Source organism: Mytilus edulis, chromosome 12, assembly GCF_963676685.1.
Source record: "Mytilus edulis chromosome 12, xbMytEdul2.2, whole genome shotgun sequence".
In the NCBI taxonomy this organism is placed as follows: Eukaryota; Metazoa; Mollusca; class Bivalvia; order Mytilida; family Mytilidae; genus Mytilus; species Mytilus edulis.
The window spans coordinates 69,048,711-69,065,807 of record NC_092355.1 but is presented as its reverse complement, the minus strand read 5'-3'; the positions used below and the strand labels follow the sequence as shown (position 1 = coordinate 69,065,807).

Genomic DNA, 17,097 nt, shown 5'->3' with positions numbered 1-17,097 from the left:
ACAAAGGACACAGATGGATTCATGACCAAATTGTGTTTTGGTTATGGTGATGTGTTTGTAGATCTTACTTCACTGAACATTCTTGCTGCTCACAATTATCTGTATCTATAATGAATTAGGCCCAGTAGTTAAAATATTTTGTAAAAATTTACAAAATTTATGATTTTTTTTTTAAAATAGACTATAAAGGGCAATAACTTCTTAAGGGGTCAATTGACCATTTTGATCATTTGACTTATTTGTAGGTCTTACTTTGCTGTACATTATTGCTGTTTACAGTTTATCTCTATCTATAATAATATTTAAGACTTGAGGCTCTCAAGAGCCTGTGTCACTTATAAATTTGCAATTTAACTCTTCAATCCAATCTTTAGTTACTTGACTTCCCATAATTGAAGCGTATGTAGATCAATTGTTATATTTTGTATTTGGTAAGGTTTCTTAATATCTTATTGATATAAAATGAAAGAACACAGTTCCAATGTCCACTGTGTTGGGAATTTCTGTCTAAGGGCATCAACTAAAAAATGTTTTTTGTTCATGTTTTTTTAATCTATTTTTTACACTTTTCCAAATTAATAATATTTCCAAGAGGTATGACTCAATAAATGACCTTCTCTGATTTTCTAATTTGTCCAAGTCATGTCTGAAATAAACCTACGATATGAGTTTCATAAAAATCTGACAAGAATTATACACGACAGTAAGTATTTCCAAGGGGCATAACTCTTTCGAAAATTGTTAATCAGCACTGATTTTCAAAATTGTCCCGAAGACTTTACTAATATAAATCTAACGCAAGTTTCATAAATATCTTGACAAAGATATACACATGATAGTACTAGCAAGGCAATTGTCCGTACAAAAAATATTTCCAAGGGTCATAACTCTTTCAAAAAAGTGCATGTGCACATATTTTTGAATTTGTCAAGAGACATTGTTATAAACCTTTGATAAAATTTGATTGAATTCTGGCAAGAATTGTACACATGAAAGCTTACAATGTAAATTTCTATATAATTCACATTTTCAAGGGGCATAACTCTTTTAACAAAAGAACAGAGTTCCAATTTTCCTGTTTGCACATATTTGATCCATCCAAGGGCAATAACTAAAAGAAAACTTTTTTTTGCAATTTATAAATATTATTAAGAGAAATGAAGGTTTCAGAGCAAAATCAGAGTGATTATCTTCATAAGATACATTTCCACATGTGAGAACAAACTAGACCAGACATACTATTGAACAGATTTATGGTATTTCTTCAACTCCAGCACAGCGTTTGTGGGGGACATAAGATGTTGATCAGTTTGAAAAGTTACCTAAAACACTGCCGATACAAACTGGAAAATAAGTTGTATAAAATCAAGACAGACAAGACTCACAGGGAAGGACACAATACTTTTATCTTTTTTATCTGCATCTTTTTGGGGACAAAATGTGTTTCTTATATGATAAAGGAAGCCAGGTAGTGACATTGGCTTGACCAGATTTTAGGGCCAGATCAGCAAAAAAAATTTATTACAACAATGTTGGAAATAGAATACCACTTGATACTTTTAAAACAATGAACTCTCCATGTTGTTCATTAATTTATTCTATAACAAGTCACACATTTGAATGTCTACAATGACATTTTTCATAATATTCCCTGACATTCATAAAAGAAATGTTAGTCATCTTCTCAGTTTCTAAATTTTTTTAAATCACATTGACAAAGAAACACATATGCAGTCGTACATAAGAAGAAACTCTTGATTTAACTATGTTGTCCTCAGGGTATTTTAATCGCTACTACTGGACCCGTCTGTTTTCTTTTCTGCTTTAGCCAGGTCAGTTATTCTCTTCTTGTGTCTGTCAATTGCTTCCTGTATAAAAAAAAAATAACAAATTAAAAAAGGTTTAAAAAAAATATTATTCTATAATCTGAATTTACAGTATCTGTTTTCAACATAAATATATTAGCTGCTTTTAGCATCTTATTAAAATATGTTTGTAGCATCTTATTAAAATATTTCAGTAGCATCTTATTAAAATATGTCCCTTCGGGACAGATGATCTAAATCCAAAGGAAAGACACGCACTGTCTATGTTTTCTGTGAAAAATTTAACTAAAGTTCTTTTGTGATGTGGAAGTTGTTTTGGCACTTCCCTTACATATTAAAAAATGTTATACTGTTAGATACCAAAATAAATGGAGAATAGGTCCATGGAACACAGATGATGCCCCGCTTGCATATCATAAAAAACTATAAAGGGACCATGAAAGTGATGCAACCTAAATTTGTTCTTGTTCTGAATTTTGAGGTAATAAGAAGTGTATTATTTCCAATTGGTTGAAACCAAGTTAAGTTAGAGAACACAAACAAAAAATTAAGTTATTTTTCCATTTGTAAATAAGCATTACTCTAGAACAGTTAAAGTGACACCCCCAAATTCAAATTTTATCTGTATTTCCTAGTAATGAGCATGGAGTATAAGTTTAATTTCATTTAGTTGAGGCAAACTAATGTTAAAGATCAGAAACAAAAATTTCAGCAATTTTTCCATTTGTGAAGGGGCATAACTCTAAAACAGTTAAAGTGACACTACCAAAATTCAGACTTGATCTGTGTTTTATGGTAATAAGCATTGTGTATTAGTTTCATAAAGTTTGGTTGAGTCAAACTTAAAAGAATATAAATGAACATTGGGATGTATGTTCGGAAAGACGTACCGACAGACAAGGGTAAACATAAACGCCACCTCCACTACAGCAGGGGCATAAAAATTCAATGCCATAAAAGTCAGGAATTACTATATTCTACTTCTCTTTCTGTTACAATTTGTAGGTTTCTGTTCAGTTGTCAAAATATAACATATTGGATATGAACTTTTTCTTGCAAACTTTTTTTTCTCAGTATAGTACATGTTCATTTAATGTTCATGTATTTGTTTACCTTTACTATTGTATCTATTTATATTGTATATTTCTCTGTTAACTTGTATTTAGTTTTTAGAGAATAAAGTATCTATCTATTTATCTATCTATCTTAAATTTAAAAAAAATATCAAAACGTAAAGTTTTTTGTAATAATTACACCTTATGTAAGAATCCTGGATTTTGATTGGTTGATAGCTAGTGTATTTTTCACCAATTTACTGTTATCAAATGAATATCATTCATTTTTTAACGCCGCCGTCGTATTTGCCAAAAGGATATGCTTTTTTTACCCTCTCTGCCATGGTATTTGTCAAAAAATACTCTATCTGACTGGACACTTGTAATGTCACTATCATCAACGCGTTTTTGAACATTAACATTCCGTGTAATTAAACAGATACAGCATATTCTTGAGGGGTATTTGCGAAAAATACCAGTCTTGAGAATGAATTTCCCTCGCCGTACGGCTCGCAAAATTTAACATTCTCTCGACTGGTATTTTTCGCAAATACCCCTCCTTAACATGATATATCTGTTTATAATTGAATAATAGTTTAAATTTAACATGATATAAAGTCTTAAATGATTGATGTTAATTATGAGTATAGTTTAGGCTACAAGTTGTTAGTTTGAATAAAGCTGTCATAGTTTGCTTGGCGCATCATTTTGTACCTTCATCCTCTAAACTTTAATTGATTTTCTGTCAAGATCACCTGGTATTCTTTCAGTCTAATTGAAGGTATGTAATGAAAAAACAGGGCCTTTTATAGCTTATGTTTTGCTTATTGTTGACGGCCATATGGGTGGTGTATATTATCAAAATGTCTGTGCATAAGGATTAAACAATTAAACTTCCAGTTAAATATTGCATTTGAGGAATGCTTGATCAAATTAGCTTCGTTTTCAATACAAAAGTCAAGCAAACACCGTTACACATACTTTTACACAATCTTGAAAAAAATGTAGAATGAAAAACATGTGCACACTATTTTGACAAAATGGCCATACACAATGACAGAAAAAGCAAATGCTTTTAAAAACTATAAAATAACAGGACAATCACAACATAAAACAACATGAAATATTACCTTGTTACTCATATCACGTAAAAATCACATAGTATGAATCACATGACAATAACACAATCAAATGTCAGACACAATGCCATACCTAGGCTACATATCACATGACAATCACATGGTATGATCTTTAATCACATGACAATCACATGATATGATCTTAACTACATGACTCTCACACAAAACCATACCTGGTGCTGTTTAATTTGTACTTCGTGATGATTAACTTCCTCATCTAAGTGATCTTTCATTTCTTTTAACTGTTGAGCTTGCTATAGTTTTACACAATAAAGAGAAAGGACAAAAACTAAGAAAAACATTTACTGATTTAGTGCCAGTACATAATGAGTTACAATGGATAAATTCTGAGAAAGGCAAATTAACATTCATGTTTAAGATACTTTTTATGAATTTAATTAAGAAGAGGCTGGGGGATGACCATCAATAAGTTTCATCGTAACCCTCAAAAGTTTACTCACTTTTGATCAAGCGTCTTAAAATTTACAATATATAACTGATAAATTTTAGCAGAAGCTTAAAAGGACAAAAAAAATGTAAGTGTAACTTACTCCAACAAATTTTATATTTTTCGTGTAATCCAAATTAGTAGAAATTGTCATGAATAAAACAAAACAAAAATTAAGTCCATCAATAAATGCAATTTTCCTGTACAGTTATGTACATGCTAAAATTGTCCCCTTACAAAATAAAAATTGCTAAGCCTCTGGTGGAAGCTCATTTTCAGTATATTTTTGAGACTTTTCATAAATTAATATAAGATTCCCTTTAGAATTTTGAATGGATGATAAGAGTTCTTAATGCAAAAACATTTCAATTATTTTGCCTTTCTCAGTTTTGTATAAAGCGCCATGCAACCATGCAGAAAACTCTCCTGTATAAATCCAAATACAACATCTAGAATTTATGAAAACATAAGTTGGAAGCAAAAAACTTAATCAAGATTTTCAATGCCACATTGATTACTAATCACTTAAGTTCATGAAGAATAGTAAATAGTAGCAACAAATATATAAATCAAACTATTTTATAGTTTTAATGTTAATCTTATAAAATTTTATACATTAAAAAGCAAGTTAAATAAAATAATACTTTCTATCAACTTCTAGTCTTAAAATATATAAGTTGTTTCTATTACTATTTACTATTGTCATTTCAAAAACCTTAGAAGTTAGTTTGAAGTTTTGAACCTCAAATAATTATTATTAGAATAAGCAGAAACATGTTTAAGCAGTAAAAGCGAAATTCTAAAACTCAACGAATTTTTAGATCTGAAGCGTTATTGCAAGAAGAGTTTGACAGATGCCACCTGCTGGCAAAAGATCACATGGTCTTTAATCAAAAAAAGAATATATCTATTATAAAACAATTTAGTAAGCCTTTCCATGTTGTATGTGAAAAGTACAGGAGAGTTTATATAGTTTTGTACATATCAATATGCATCATAAAATAATTACGAGAATAATAGCGTGTGACTACTATATCATGGTACAAGCAAGGCTGTCTCATTGCCAAGATCACTAATAAATTTGACCTGATTTTTCATAATTTCCTTCTCATGGTAACTGACTTCTTCTTCCATGTGTTTGCGAAGATCTTTTATTTGTTGGTCTCTCTAAAAAGTAATTTTTCATTTTAAATCCATAATAAATATATTCTTATTTTTTTTGCAGAGATCTTTTCTTTGTTGGGTTCTCTAAAAAGTAATTTTTTCATTTAAATCCATAATTTATATATTTCCTAGATTGTCATAACATTTTAAGCCAGGCTAATGGTTTTCTTTAATCGATTATCACAAAGAGAGAAATTGTTTTCAATCAAATGACCAAAATAACTATCACTCATACAATGCAATGCAGAGAAATTAATATTCTACATTTTTATTCAACTGCTGCAGAAATAGACACTGACAACTTTCGAGTTCAATGCATTTCCATCAAAAACTTTGGTTTTAGTGAACATCACTTTAGGAGCTTCGTCACTTCCGTTCCCAGGTTGAGCGAGTGGTTGGAAAACTATGTTGCTATTTTGCACAAATTTTTCGACAAATTGAATTCAAAAATTGACATTCAGCACTTGTATAATTAGGGAATTGTGATTAAGTACCTACAGAATAAACATAATTGCTAGTTTATCCTGCACAATGATGATCACAAAGAGGATTAATGAAGGTTAATAGTGCAGGGATACAGGCGATCCCCTCTATCTGGTAAATGACGTTATAAAGGCTTGCATAATTGACCATTTTTTTTCCGGTGACTGATGAACTCAAAAGTGGTCTATGATTTCTCAGAAAATTGACAGAAAAATATTGAACTCCTAAAGAAAAATCATAATAAACACCTGAGCCATGAGCGCATGATACGCCATTCACTCTTTCAAAGAATAAAGTTCAATAACTTCTCAATGGCATAACAGAAATTTATAAAAAAAAAAAACTAAGGACATCTTAATAAAAAGTAAAATCACAAAAATACTGAACTTAGAGGAAAATCAATTCGGAAAGTCCATAATCACATGGCAAAATCAAATAACAAAACGCATCAAAAACGAATGGACAAGAACTGTCGTATTCCTGACTTGGTACAGGCAATAATAATACATATAAATTAGTCACCAAATTTTAATGAAAACTGCTCAAAGCACTTTAAGGATATTGTCTGAAAACTTGAAATCACCCCCTTTAAATTTTTATGAATAAAATCCCATATCTCAGAAACATAAAATCTAAAATTTATATAAAACGATAGTTTAAATACGGATGAAAATTTAAGGAACACAGATAAAAATCTTCTTTTAATTATATAATAATTATTATTCTTACCAATTTTCTGAAGTATTGCTCTTCCCTGGCAGCCTCCATTTTACCAAATGCTCCACCAGCCTCTCTATCATAATAGAACAGAGTTTTGAACAGATATATCATATTATGGAGGGGTATTTGCAAAAAAATGCCAGTCAAGGGACGGTTACATTTCCGGAGCCGCTAGGCAAGGGAAATGCAGTCTCAAGACTGGTATTTTTCGCAAATACCCCTCCATAACATGATATATCTGTTTAATTACACCGAAATAGATTTGGATTTAAACTCTCTGTACAGGTGAAGATAAATTTTTTTACTTGAAAGCTGTAATTCATTAACATATTTATGCATACTTTTGAGGATAAAAGGATATTATCATAGAACCACAGTAATTATACATGTACTAATACGCGTCAGCTCGTTTTTTTATGTAATGTCATATCCCAAAAAATTTTGCGGGAAGATGCTTGAGAGGGTAAAAAGGAATATCTAAAATGAATGCTTCATAGTATATAAAACAGAATTGTCATCATGATCATCTACTAGAAAAATCAGAAATTATTGCATGCATTTATTATTGCGATTTTGTCCATTTAGACTTAAATGCGATTTTAATTTTTACCATTTTGAAAAAAATCCTCTTTAAGTCTTAAAAAATATTTCAAAATGTGAGTTTAAATTATTGCATTTACACCTCTGTCGCATTTTTTGCAATAATAAAAACTCACAGTAATTTCTGATTTTACAGTTCATAAAACAGGACTGGAATGATGATCATTTATATGAATGTCCGACTGCATTTATAGATTTCCCTATTGTGAGTATACAAGTAGGGTCATATTAAAACATGAAAAACAATGTAAATTCATAAGATACTCAAACTTATGATTATTATTCAATCAAAACATTGAATAAAAGTTTTTGGCAATGGTGGCATTGGGTGCCACATGTGAAGAAGGATCACCTGAGATAATACCCTCATGGGTGCCACATGTGAAGAAGGATCACCTGAGATAATACCCTTGTTTTTAGGTGGGGACCCCGGGTTCATGTTCTTCAATCTTTAGTTTTCTATGATGTGTCTTGTGTTCTGTTGTGTTTTTTTTTTTTTTGCCACGGCATTGTCAATTTTTTTTTTACTTGGAAAGTTTGAACAATTTGGTATATTTGCCTCTCTTCCAATCATTTCCTAAGCCCCAACTATAAAGCTGATCCATTATCAGTTGGAGAACTTCCAATAATATTTCTTACAGTTGAATAATACTTTGTTTTGTTATCTTACCTTACACTGCCACCAGCACCACCACCCTACAAAGATAAAATTATGACAAATATATGATAAACATGTAGTGTACATTATCATTTCTTGGTCACAGATCAAACATTTATCCCAATTAATTGAATTTGAACCACTGCATAAAAGTCAAATCATCAATGTATTAACATGTATTAGCTGTATAAATAAAATTGAAAACTGATTATGTCATTATTTGAATTTTTTCATAACATTTTATCAAGTTGTATTGAACGTTATTATCATACTTGACTTTTTATACTGATATATGCAATGTATATGTTTGTATTTGTTTGATTTTCATGATGGAAGGGAAGATAAGTTATATAGCTAACTGTGTAACCCTCTTAAAATAAAGTATTGTTGTTGTTGTTATTAACATGATCAAGTTAAAATGATTACCCAACATCAAAATTCAGAAGGTCCTTGTGCTGTGTAGTTTTCTTTGGGACTTAATACAACAACTATTTTACAGAAATGAGTCAACCTAAGCTTGAAGCTAAACTTCTTGTAATATATGTATATATGTCTTATCAGTCTTATCACAGTGCTAAATATTAAATTTTTTGATTTTAAGTCAAGTTTTCTTACCACAGAAGCTCAAAGTTACAATTTCATAAATTTTTTGTAAGTGAAAAGATGTAATAAAATTACCATGTATAAATGGTATATTTTGTCTTTGAATTAGTCTGCTTAAAATTAAGGTAGGGCTAAAATTATACAATATTTAATGGGATCAGAGGGTAAACCTAAGTTTTCCTTTATGGTTACAAGAGCTCAATTATTCGTAATGCATTTTCCATAGGGTACCACTGGTGTTCCGTATTTTTTTCTCGAAGACTACACAAACTAGGGAAAAACGGTTAGAAGTTACTGTTACTAGAAATGCCAGTGTTGCATTACAACCCAAAAAATATATAGGGTCATGCAGCAGAAATTGACTTAAAATGCAGTTAAAAAAGATCGTCTATTTCTTTCGCTTAATGAAAAAGGCATATTTCAATGGCTCCGACGTGCAGAAATGGAAGATATTTTCTATACTTCGTAAAATGTGAATATGATTTTCTGCAATTTTTAAACCTTATTGGATAAGCTTTAGATAAAATGTAATTCCTATCCTTTTTCATCCAATCAGAAGCCGTATAGTTTTCTATTCTGAGAACCATCTTGGGGTAAAAAACTTGCCGGTAAAATGTAAACAAATAATTGCGCTCTTGTAATGTTATATATCATAATATCAAAGCTCTATTATCTCCCTTAAAATATTATCAAACTTTTTTGTCTCCCTTTTCTACTTCAAAAAACACTTTTTTCTTGTGCATATTCTATATTTTGCCCATGTTTGTAATGAACAACATATTTCTGACCACTGATTATTTTTACAATTTTCCTTTTCATTTATATCATTATATATACAGTCTTTGTGATTTATAAACTTTGAATCTAAAGGCCTGAAGCTGAACAGGGATCTCCATGGATGAAAATTGAACGATGGAGGAACTTTCACCATTCTTCTTCTTCTTCTTTCAGTAACTTCCTCCTGTGGTTAGGAGCACATCAATTTCTTGATTATCAAAGTGGGCTTATATTACACGGACTTATATAGCTAAAATCACTTTGTTAATTCACAGTAAAAAACGCAATTGCATATATTAAAAAGACGATGGGCTTATATTACACGGACGGTATTAAAAGTTATTCACTTTGATACTTCGTTAAAAATAGTCTAAAATCTAAAATGACACTGATTCACTTTATGAAATTAGTATAACCATGGTCTGACACTATTAAATATCTGCATGTCTCTATATTCAGAACATCAGCTACCACTTTGATACAGCAATTGTCTGTATATTACGTCTATTATTGTAAACAACAACGTATTCAAACCGTGTCTACGCTGTACAGTGTAGCGCGATCGGAAGTATTTTATCCCTCCATACAAGGAATGGTGAACATGCTAATTCATTACTTATTTAAATTATATTTATTTGAATTTTCATTATAGAATTAGAAGTATCAATATTTTCATTTAAAAATTTGCCAAGTCTTAATGGTCCCCCCTTAGTCGAGAATGACCAAAAGCTGTCATGAAGGTCCCCATGTAGATTTCTTGTATTTTTGGTAATTGTTATGGGGCACAGGCACTTGTTTCTATCCATTGGAAGACCCACTATCAACGTATATGATTTGCAGCAACAACAAAACGATTCGTACGGGTTATGTAAAAGGTTAAAGAGATTTGTAAAGCAAACGTTGACAAATGAAAAGGTTTTTAATGACTTTATCTGGCAAATTGATGCTGTGCAACATGCATCTTTGGAGTCTGAATAGAAACCGGAAACGCGGATGTATCAATTTGATTGTAATATACGAAATGAATTCGGAATTACGATACGATATTTCTTTACAGGAAATATTTAAGTTTTTACTTTTTAAGTAATTCTAAATTATCGTTACAGCAGTACTCAAGTTATTTGCGATGAAATAATATTTACTGTTTTGCGTCTTATTTTGTACTTCTTAAAAAAGGGGGATGCTGATTGCGTAAGTCAAAATAAAGCACGTGTTCGACTCGTTAAACTGTTTTCTTTGTAACTGGATTATTAATTTATTTATTAAATCTAAATCAGGGTTGGCAAAGTATTACCCACCCGGAATTCCCGGGCGGGAAAACCCGGGTTTTCCCGGGCTGGGCAATACTCCCAGAAATGGGTAATAGTGGGCATTACTGGGCAATATGATTTTTAAGCTTATTTTAACACAAAATAGTAAAGACTTGTTATAGTTTCATAGTATAACAGCTAAATATATACTTTTTATACAGATAACTAATGAACTATTGACAGTCATTTCTAGAAAATTCAATTTCATTCTCTTCTCTATTAATTTTATATGTAGGCAGAATACAAGATTTGTACATTTAAAGATACCTTTTAATTACCAAGTATTGTTTCAAAAATTCAAACTTTAAAAAATGCCTTTTATTGCAGTGTTTAAGTGAATTGTTAATTTTAATTGTTAAACATTCATATTGCTAAATAAACACCCTACAGGGTCATGCCATTAACACTTATAAAATTGAAAAGATTGATTATTGTTACATAAACAAATCTGTGTTCTAATCTGAATAACTACTTATTAATTAGTGACAGTACATATATACATTATTTAAATGTGATGTTTCTTTAATACATGTTGTAATTGTTAATTCTTAATAGGCAGTGAAAGGAGCTATATTCATTTGAAAAAAAAAATAATATTTGCTTTCTATTTACAGTTTGCCAATCTAGACAAATTTTGCTAAACAAACAAAATAGGGTATAAATATCTTATTAAATGTATTGCATTTGTGTTTATCACTGAATCCTCTTTAAAATTCAGACAAATATTTTATATTACCCATTATTGCCCAGTATTTCCCACTAAAACCCAGTAAAACCCGGGTTTTCCCAGTATTTCCCACTGGGCTGGGCAATACTCATAAAACCCGGGTTTTTGCCAACCCTGATCTAAATTATCATAATCATTTGCTGAAACTTAGTTGATTAATTCGACAAATGGATCGTCTATCCTCAGATAGTATTCTCCTGTCTGGTTTGTTGATCTACCTGTACAAGCTCAGGTACAAGTGATTAGCGATCTTAATCCGGATATCCCTTAGGTGTTAGAACTGTATTGGATTATAACATAAAAAGCCTAAGGGTTATGCAATTACATGCATTTGATTATAATTGATAAAAAACTAGAGGCTCTCAAGAGCCTGTGTCGCTCACCTGCTAATGTGTTTACTGATGTCGGCCATCTTCGTTGGTAGGCGGGGTCATTAGACACTTTTTTTTAAAATAGATACCCTAGTATTATGATTGTGGCCAAGTTTGGTTAAATTTGGCCAAGTCGTTTTAGAAAAGATTTTTATACAAGTTACAAAAATGACGAAAAGTTGTTCAATATTGACTATAAAGGGCAATAACTCCTTAAGGGGTCCTCTAACAATTTTGATCATGCTGACTTATTTGTAGATCTTACTTTGCTGAACATTATTGCTGTTTACAGTTTATCTCTATCTATAATAGTATTCAAGATAATAACCAAAAACTGCAAAATTTCCTTAAAATCACCAATTTTAGGGCAGCAACCCAACAACAGGTTGTCCGATTCAACTCAAAATTTGTGAGGGGATATATCTTATTCTGATGGACATTTAAATCTTGAAAGATTTGCCCTAAATGTCTTAGTTTCAAAGATATAAAGCAAAAACTGCATTTTACCACTATGTTCTAATTTTAGCCATGTCGGCCATTTTGTTTGGCAGGCTGGGTCATCGGACACATTTTTTAAACTATAAACCACAATGATAATTGTGGCCAAGTTTGGTTAAATTTGGCAAAGTAGTTTTGGAGAAGAAGATTTTTAGAAAAGTTACAAAAAATGACGAAAAGTTGTTAAAAATTGACTATAAAGGGCAATTACTCCTTAAGGGGTCAACTGACAATTTTGGTCATGTTGACTTATTTGTAGGTCTTACTTTGCTGAACATTATTGCTGTTTACAGTTTTCTCTATCTATAATAGTATTCAAGATAATAACCAAAAACTGCAAAATTTCCTTAAAATAACCATTTCACAGGCAGCAACCCAACAACAGGTTGTCCTATTCGTCTGAAAATTTCAAGGCAGATAGATCTTGACCTGATCAACCATTTTACCCTGTCAGATTTGCTCTAAATGCTTTGGTTTTTGAGTTATTAGCCAAAAACTGCATTTTACCCCTATGTTCTATTTTTAGCCATGGCGGCCATCTTGGTTGGTTTGACGGGTCACGCCACACATTTTTTAAACTAGATACCCCAAGGATGATTGTGGCCAAGTTTGGTAGAATTTGGCCCAGTAGTTTCAGAGGAGAAGATTTTTGTAAAAGTTTACGGACGACGGACGCCAAGTGATGAGAAAAATGGTGTCAGGCTACAAAAAACGATGAAGTTTGAACGATGGCGGAAGACAATTTAACGATGGTGCGAGTCATTTGACGATGGCGCAAGACATTTGAACGATGGCGTGGTGCCATAGTTAAACAGGCCATGGAGATCCCTGGCTGAATTTAACAAAACTTTAATCAGGGTATATTGGCATGTAGGGGTGATTTTTACAGGCCAGGTAAAGCATTTTACAAGCCTGGATTGTTTGAACTGTGGTTGAGATACATTGTAGAAGACTGTTGGGGTGAATTTAAGTAGATATGTTTTTACCTTTCCTGCACCACTTCCCCATTCATCACTCATGGCCCTGATTCTGAAATAAAAAAATCACAACATATTACAAAACATGAATGACATGAATAAATAGAGATGTGGTCAGTGGCGGATCCAGAAATTTTCATAAGAGGGGGCCCACTGACTGCCTAAGAGGGGGCCCGCTCCAGTTATGCATCAGAGATTTCCTATATATATTTTGTACATGTATGTATTTGAACAATTTATCTTGTGGTTCAAATTTAAAAAAAGAAATCCTGATTAAGGAGTGGGTTCAGCCCCCACAAATATGTTTCACCCTACCATATTTATTATGTGCCTGTCCCAAGTCAGGTTCCTTTAGTTCAGTGCTGAGTGGTTGTAGTTAGTTCATGTAGTTCATGTCTGCCATATTTGTTTTTTATAAATTGTTTTTTTATATATTTTGAGTCTGTATGTTTTTGTAGATTGTGTTTGTTTCTATTTATTTATTTTTTTTTTTTTTTTGGGGGGGGGGGGTCTCTGTTGACCATGTTGACCTTTCAAATATTTTGGGCCATTCTAATTATCCTATTTAAAGTATTTTGTGTGTGTGTGTTTAACTGTGATAACTCCAGTGCCAATAAGTTTTGCACACTGCTATTCATATATAATTGTATGAACATGTACATGATTACCATGCTTAAAGTCATAAGAAACCTCAAATTTAAAAAAAATATGCATATGTTTTTTATAACTAAATGGATAGTTTTCATTATACAACTTATGTACATATACTTTTTTCTGAGGAAAATTCTTTAATTTGTCCACATTTAGAAGAAGTTTACTTATTTTTAATTGCTTGCTTCCAGGAAGCAATTCGCCGACATATTTTCCGTATGCATAGTGACCCGAGCGTAACCCTCCTCGTAAAAATCCGGTAATCGCAATACGCATGGATCTGTATTGAAATAAACAAATATCTGAGTATACATGTTAAACACGTGCTCAATACCCATGCTTTTTGTGATTTGTTTACTATAAGGTGACAATCGTTAAAACTCGGCTTCAAAACACGGCATTTAATGAGCAGCCATATTTTTTAAATCATAACAAACAGAGAGAGAAAAAATTGACGATTATAGGATATATTTGCGAAAATAATGATAAAATCGTGCACAGAGGACTAAGTTTATGATATATACATACATTGGTTCAAGAATTGGATAAACATTATTTTTCACCACTCACTCGTTTCATATGACTTTAAAGACAAATATTTTTGTCCAGTCCTTGCAGTTAACAAGTTAACAACTTTCAAAACCATACATCGTATATATACCGGTATGCTTTGGCTAGCATATATAAATAGTGCAACAATAAGCAGTAATTGTAAGCCTATTCAGATTTTTTTTTGCACTTGCATTTGAGCATTCCATAACCATTTTATTACATGAGAGACTTACTTCACTTCAACACACCGCTGAAAAAAGTAAGACCATGAAAACAGTTTGAACAGACATTCACTTTATTTAAAGAGGTAGGTGTTTAATTTGTGAACAATATACAAATGTATATATTTATAGTAAAACTTTTTCCACAACTACAACTGAGGTTTTACTGCTATCAACCTTTTCATTCAAATTTAGTCTCATGAAAGAGGGGTCACTCTTGTTCAAACCTATTTGTACTTTTAATATGTCTAAGCATCTTTCTTATCAGAGTTGAGCTCAAACTAATTATTGAAATATTCCTATACCAAATTTTTGATTATCATGATTATATATATGTACATAACCATTTGTCCCTATTCAAATACATTGATGGTCCCCCCAAATGAGGGAGGTTCGAAACCTTGCTATTTGTCTGCCATTACTGGACATCACAAAGGTTCCCCTAAAATTTTGACGTCATAATACAAAATATAAGACGCCACAATGCAAAAGCTATTGTTGTATGACGTCTATAGTTTAGCAGGGGCAGATTCTCGAGTCAACTTGAACAGATTTCCAAATGAAAGAGCAATAAGGTGTATTGTCATGATTGTGGGTCAAGTATTTTCTATTATAACGTCAAAATTTTAAGAGAACCTGAGATATCCCTGAAATGCAGACAAATAGCGAAAAAGGTGTATTGAACCACCATTGTCATGATTGTGCCGTATATTGCCATTTGAAAAGAAATGCGTGACAACACAGGCCTGCCAAATAAGTTTCCAATTCAATCATACATGCATCAGAGGCGGATTAAGGGGGGGGGGGCAGGCCCCCCCCCCCTTTTCCTGGGAAAAATTTGGTTGCTTATATAGGGAATCACTGAAGCATGACTGGAGCAGCCCCCCCCCCCCCTCCCCCCCTTAGGCAGTCAGTGGGCCCCCACTTATGAAAATTTCTGGATCCGCCACTGTGCATAGAAGTGCAAAACCTAGTAATGATCCAAAGAAGTCAATGATGTATCAACTTTAGTGATTAGGGATAAAAATTTACGGTAAACAAAATCTTAAAAAGAGGGGTTACTATAGACTGTAATCTTTTAAACCTGTTATCCTTAAATTATGTAACTCATTAACACTTTAACGGCAAATGTCTTATGTGGTTTTCCGTATTCAAAAAATGCATTACTGTATAAAACGTAATACACATGTGTGTTGACCATGCGACCTTCAACTGTTTGAATAGAGTAAAGGGCAAATTACTAAGTTCTTATGTGTCGTTAAAGCAATTTAATCTCTGTTATGAATACTTTGGTAGTTTTTTAATGCAACAGAAACATTACTTTATATTGCCATACCCAATAAACCGCAGGGAGGTTAATCTTTTAGCTGCTTGCAATGCCATCGTTATTTTACGTCTGCAAAGTTACGGATATAGAACCAAGGGAGATAACAACTATGGAGCGCATTTTTAACAAGAAACTTTTATTCATTGGGTGTCATTGGGACGTCGACATTTTCATCGTTTCTAATAAAGATATAGAATCGTTTGCAAAACTGAATTAATGTTACATAGCTTGAAAGTAATGATTTTTTAAAGTTTAAAAATATATTCTATTTTTTTCCTTAATTGTTGCAAAAGATATTGGGTGGGAGGGAGTGACATTAAAAAAGTGACGAACACCCCAAAGCATAATAAAAATAAAAGAAAACTAAACCGTGAGATTAACTAATTGATAGAATGATATGTTGTGCCACTATCATCATTCGGTTGACTATTTCAAGTCCTGGCGACCATTTTTATTGGTGGGAGTAGATGAGTGGGCCTGAGTAGTAGTAGGAGTGTCAATTAAGTTTGTGTAGATAGATAGATAGATAGATAGATAGATAGATAGATAGATAGATAGATAGATAGATAGATAGATAGATAGATAGATAGATAGATAGATAGATAGATAGATAGATAGATAGATAGATAGATAGATAGATAGATAGATAGATAGATAGATAGATAGATAGATAGATAGATAGATAGATAGATAGATAGATAGATAGATAGATAGATAGATAGATAGATAGATAGATAGATAGATAGATAGATAGATAGATAGATAGATAGATAGATAGATAGATAGATAGATAGATAGATAGATAGATAGATAGATAGATAGATAGATAGATAGATAGATAGATAGATAGATAGATAGATAGATAGATAGATAGATAGATAGATAGATAGATAGATAGATAGATAGATAGATAGATAGATAGATAGATAGATAGATAGATAGATAGATAGATAGATAGATAGATAGATAGATAGATAGATAGATAGATAG

General features: G+C 31.7%; 1 protein-coding gene across 5 annotated transcripts; it reads right to left on the bottom strand.

The window, feature by feature from the left end:
• Nucleotides 1-1,579: 1,579 nt before the first annotated feature.
• On the bottom strand, nucleotides 1,580-16,226 carry LOC139499001 (ATPase inhibitor mai-2, mitochondrial-like). Of its 5 annotated transcripts, none has more exons than XR_011658071.1 (6): nucleotides 16,117-16,226; nucleotides 13,366-13,408; nucleotides 8,106-8,131; nucleotides 6,845-6,908; nucleotides 4,194-5,635; nucleotides 1,580-1,868 (listed from the first exon to the last, which is right to left on the bottom strand). XR_011658071.1 is itself a non-coding variant. In XM_071287655.1 (6 exons), the coding sequence occupies exons 1-6, from the start codon at nucleotides 16,161-16,163 to the stop codon at nucleotides 1,785-1,787; spliced, it is 345 nt and encodes a 114-aa protein (XP_071143756.1). In that variant the 5' UTR covers nucleotides 16,164-16,226; the 3' UTR covers nucleotides 1,580-1,784. The 5 variants fall into 5 exon arrangements, 4 of the variants coding, with proteins under 4 accessions (XP_071143756.1, XP_071143755.1, XP_071143754.1 ...); XM_071287655.1 differs by having other exon boundaries at nucleotides 5,555-5,635; XM_071287654.1 differs by having other exon boundaries at nucleotides 4,194-4,274.
• Nucleotides 16,227-17,097: the final 871 nt, after the last annotated feature.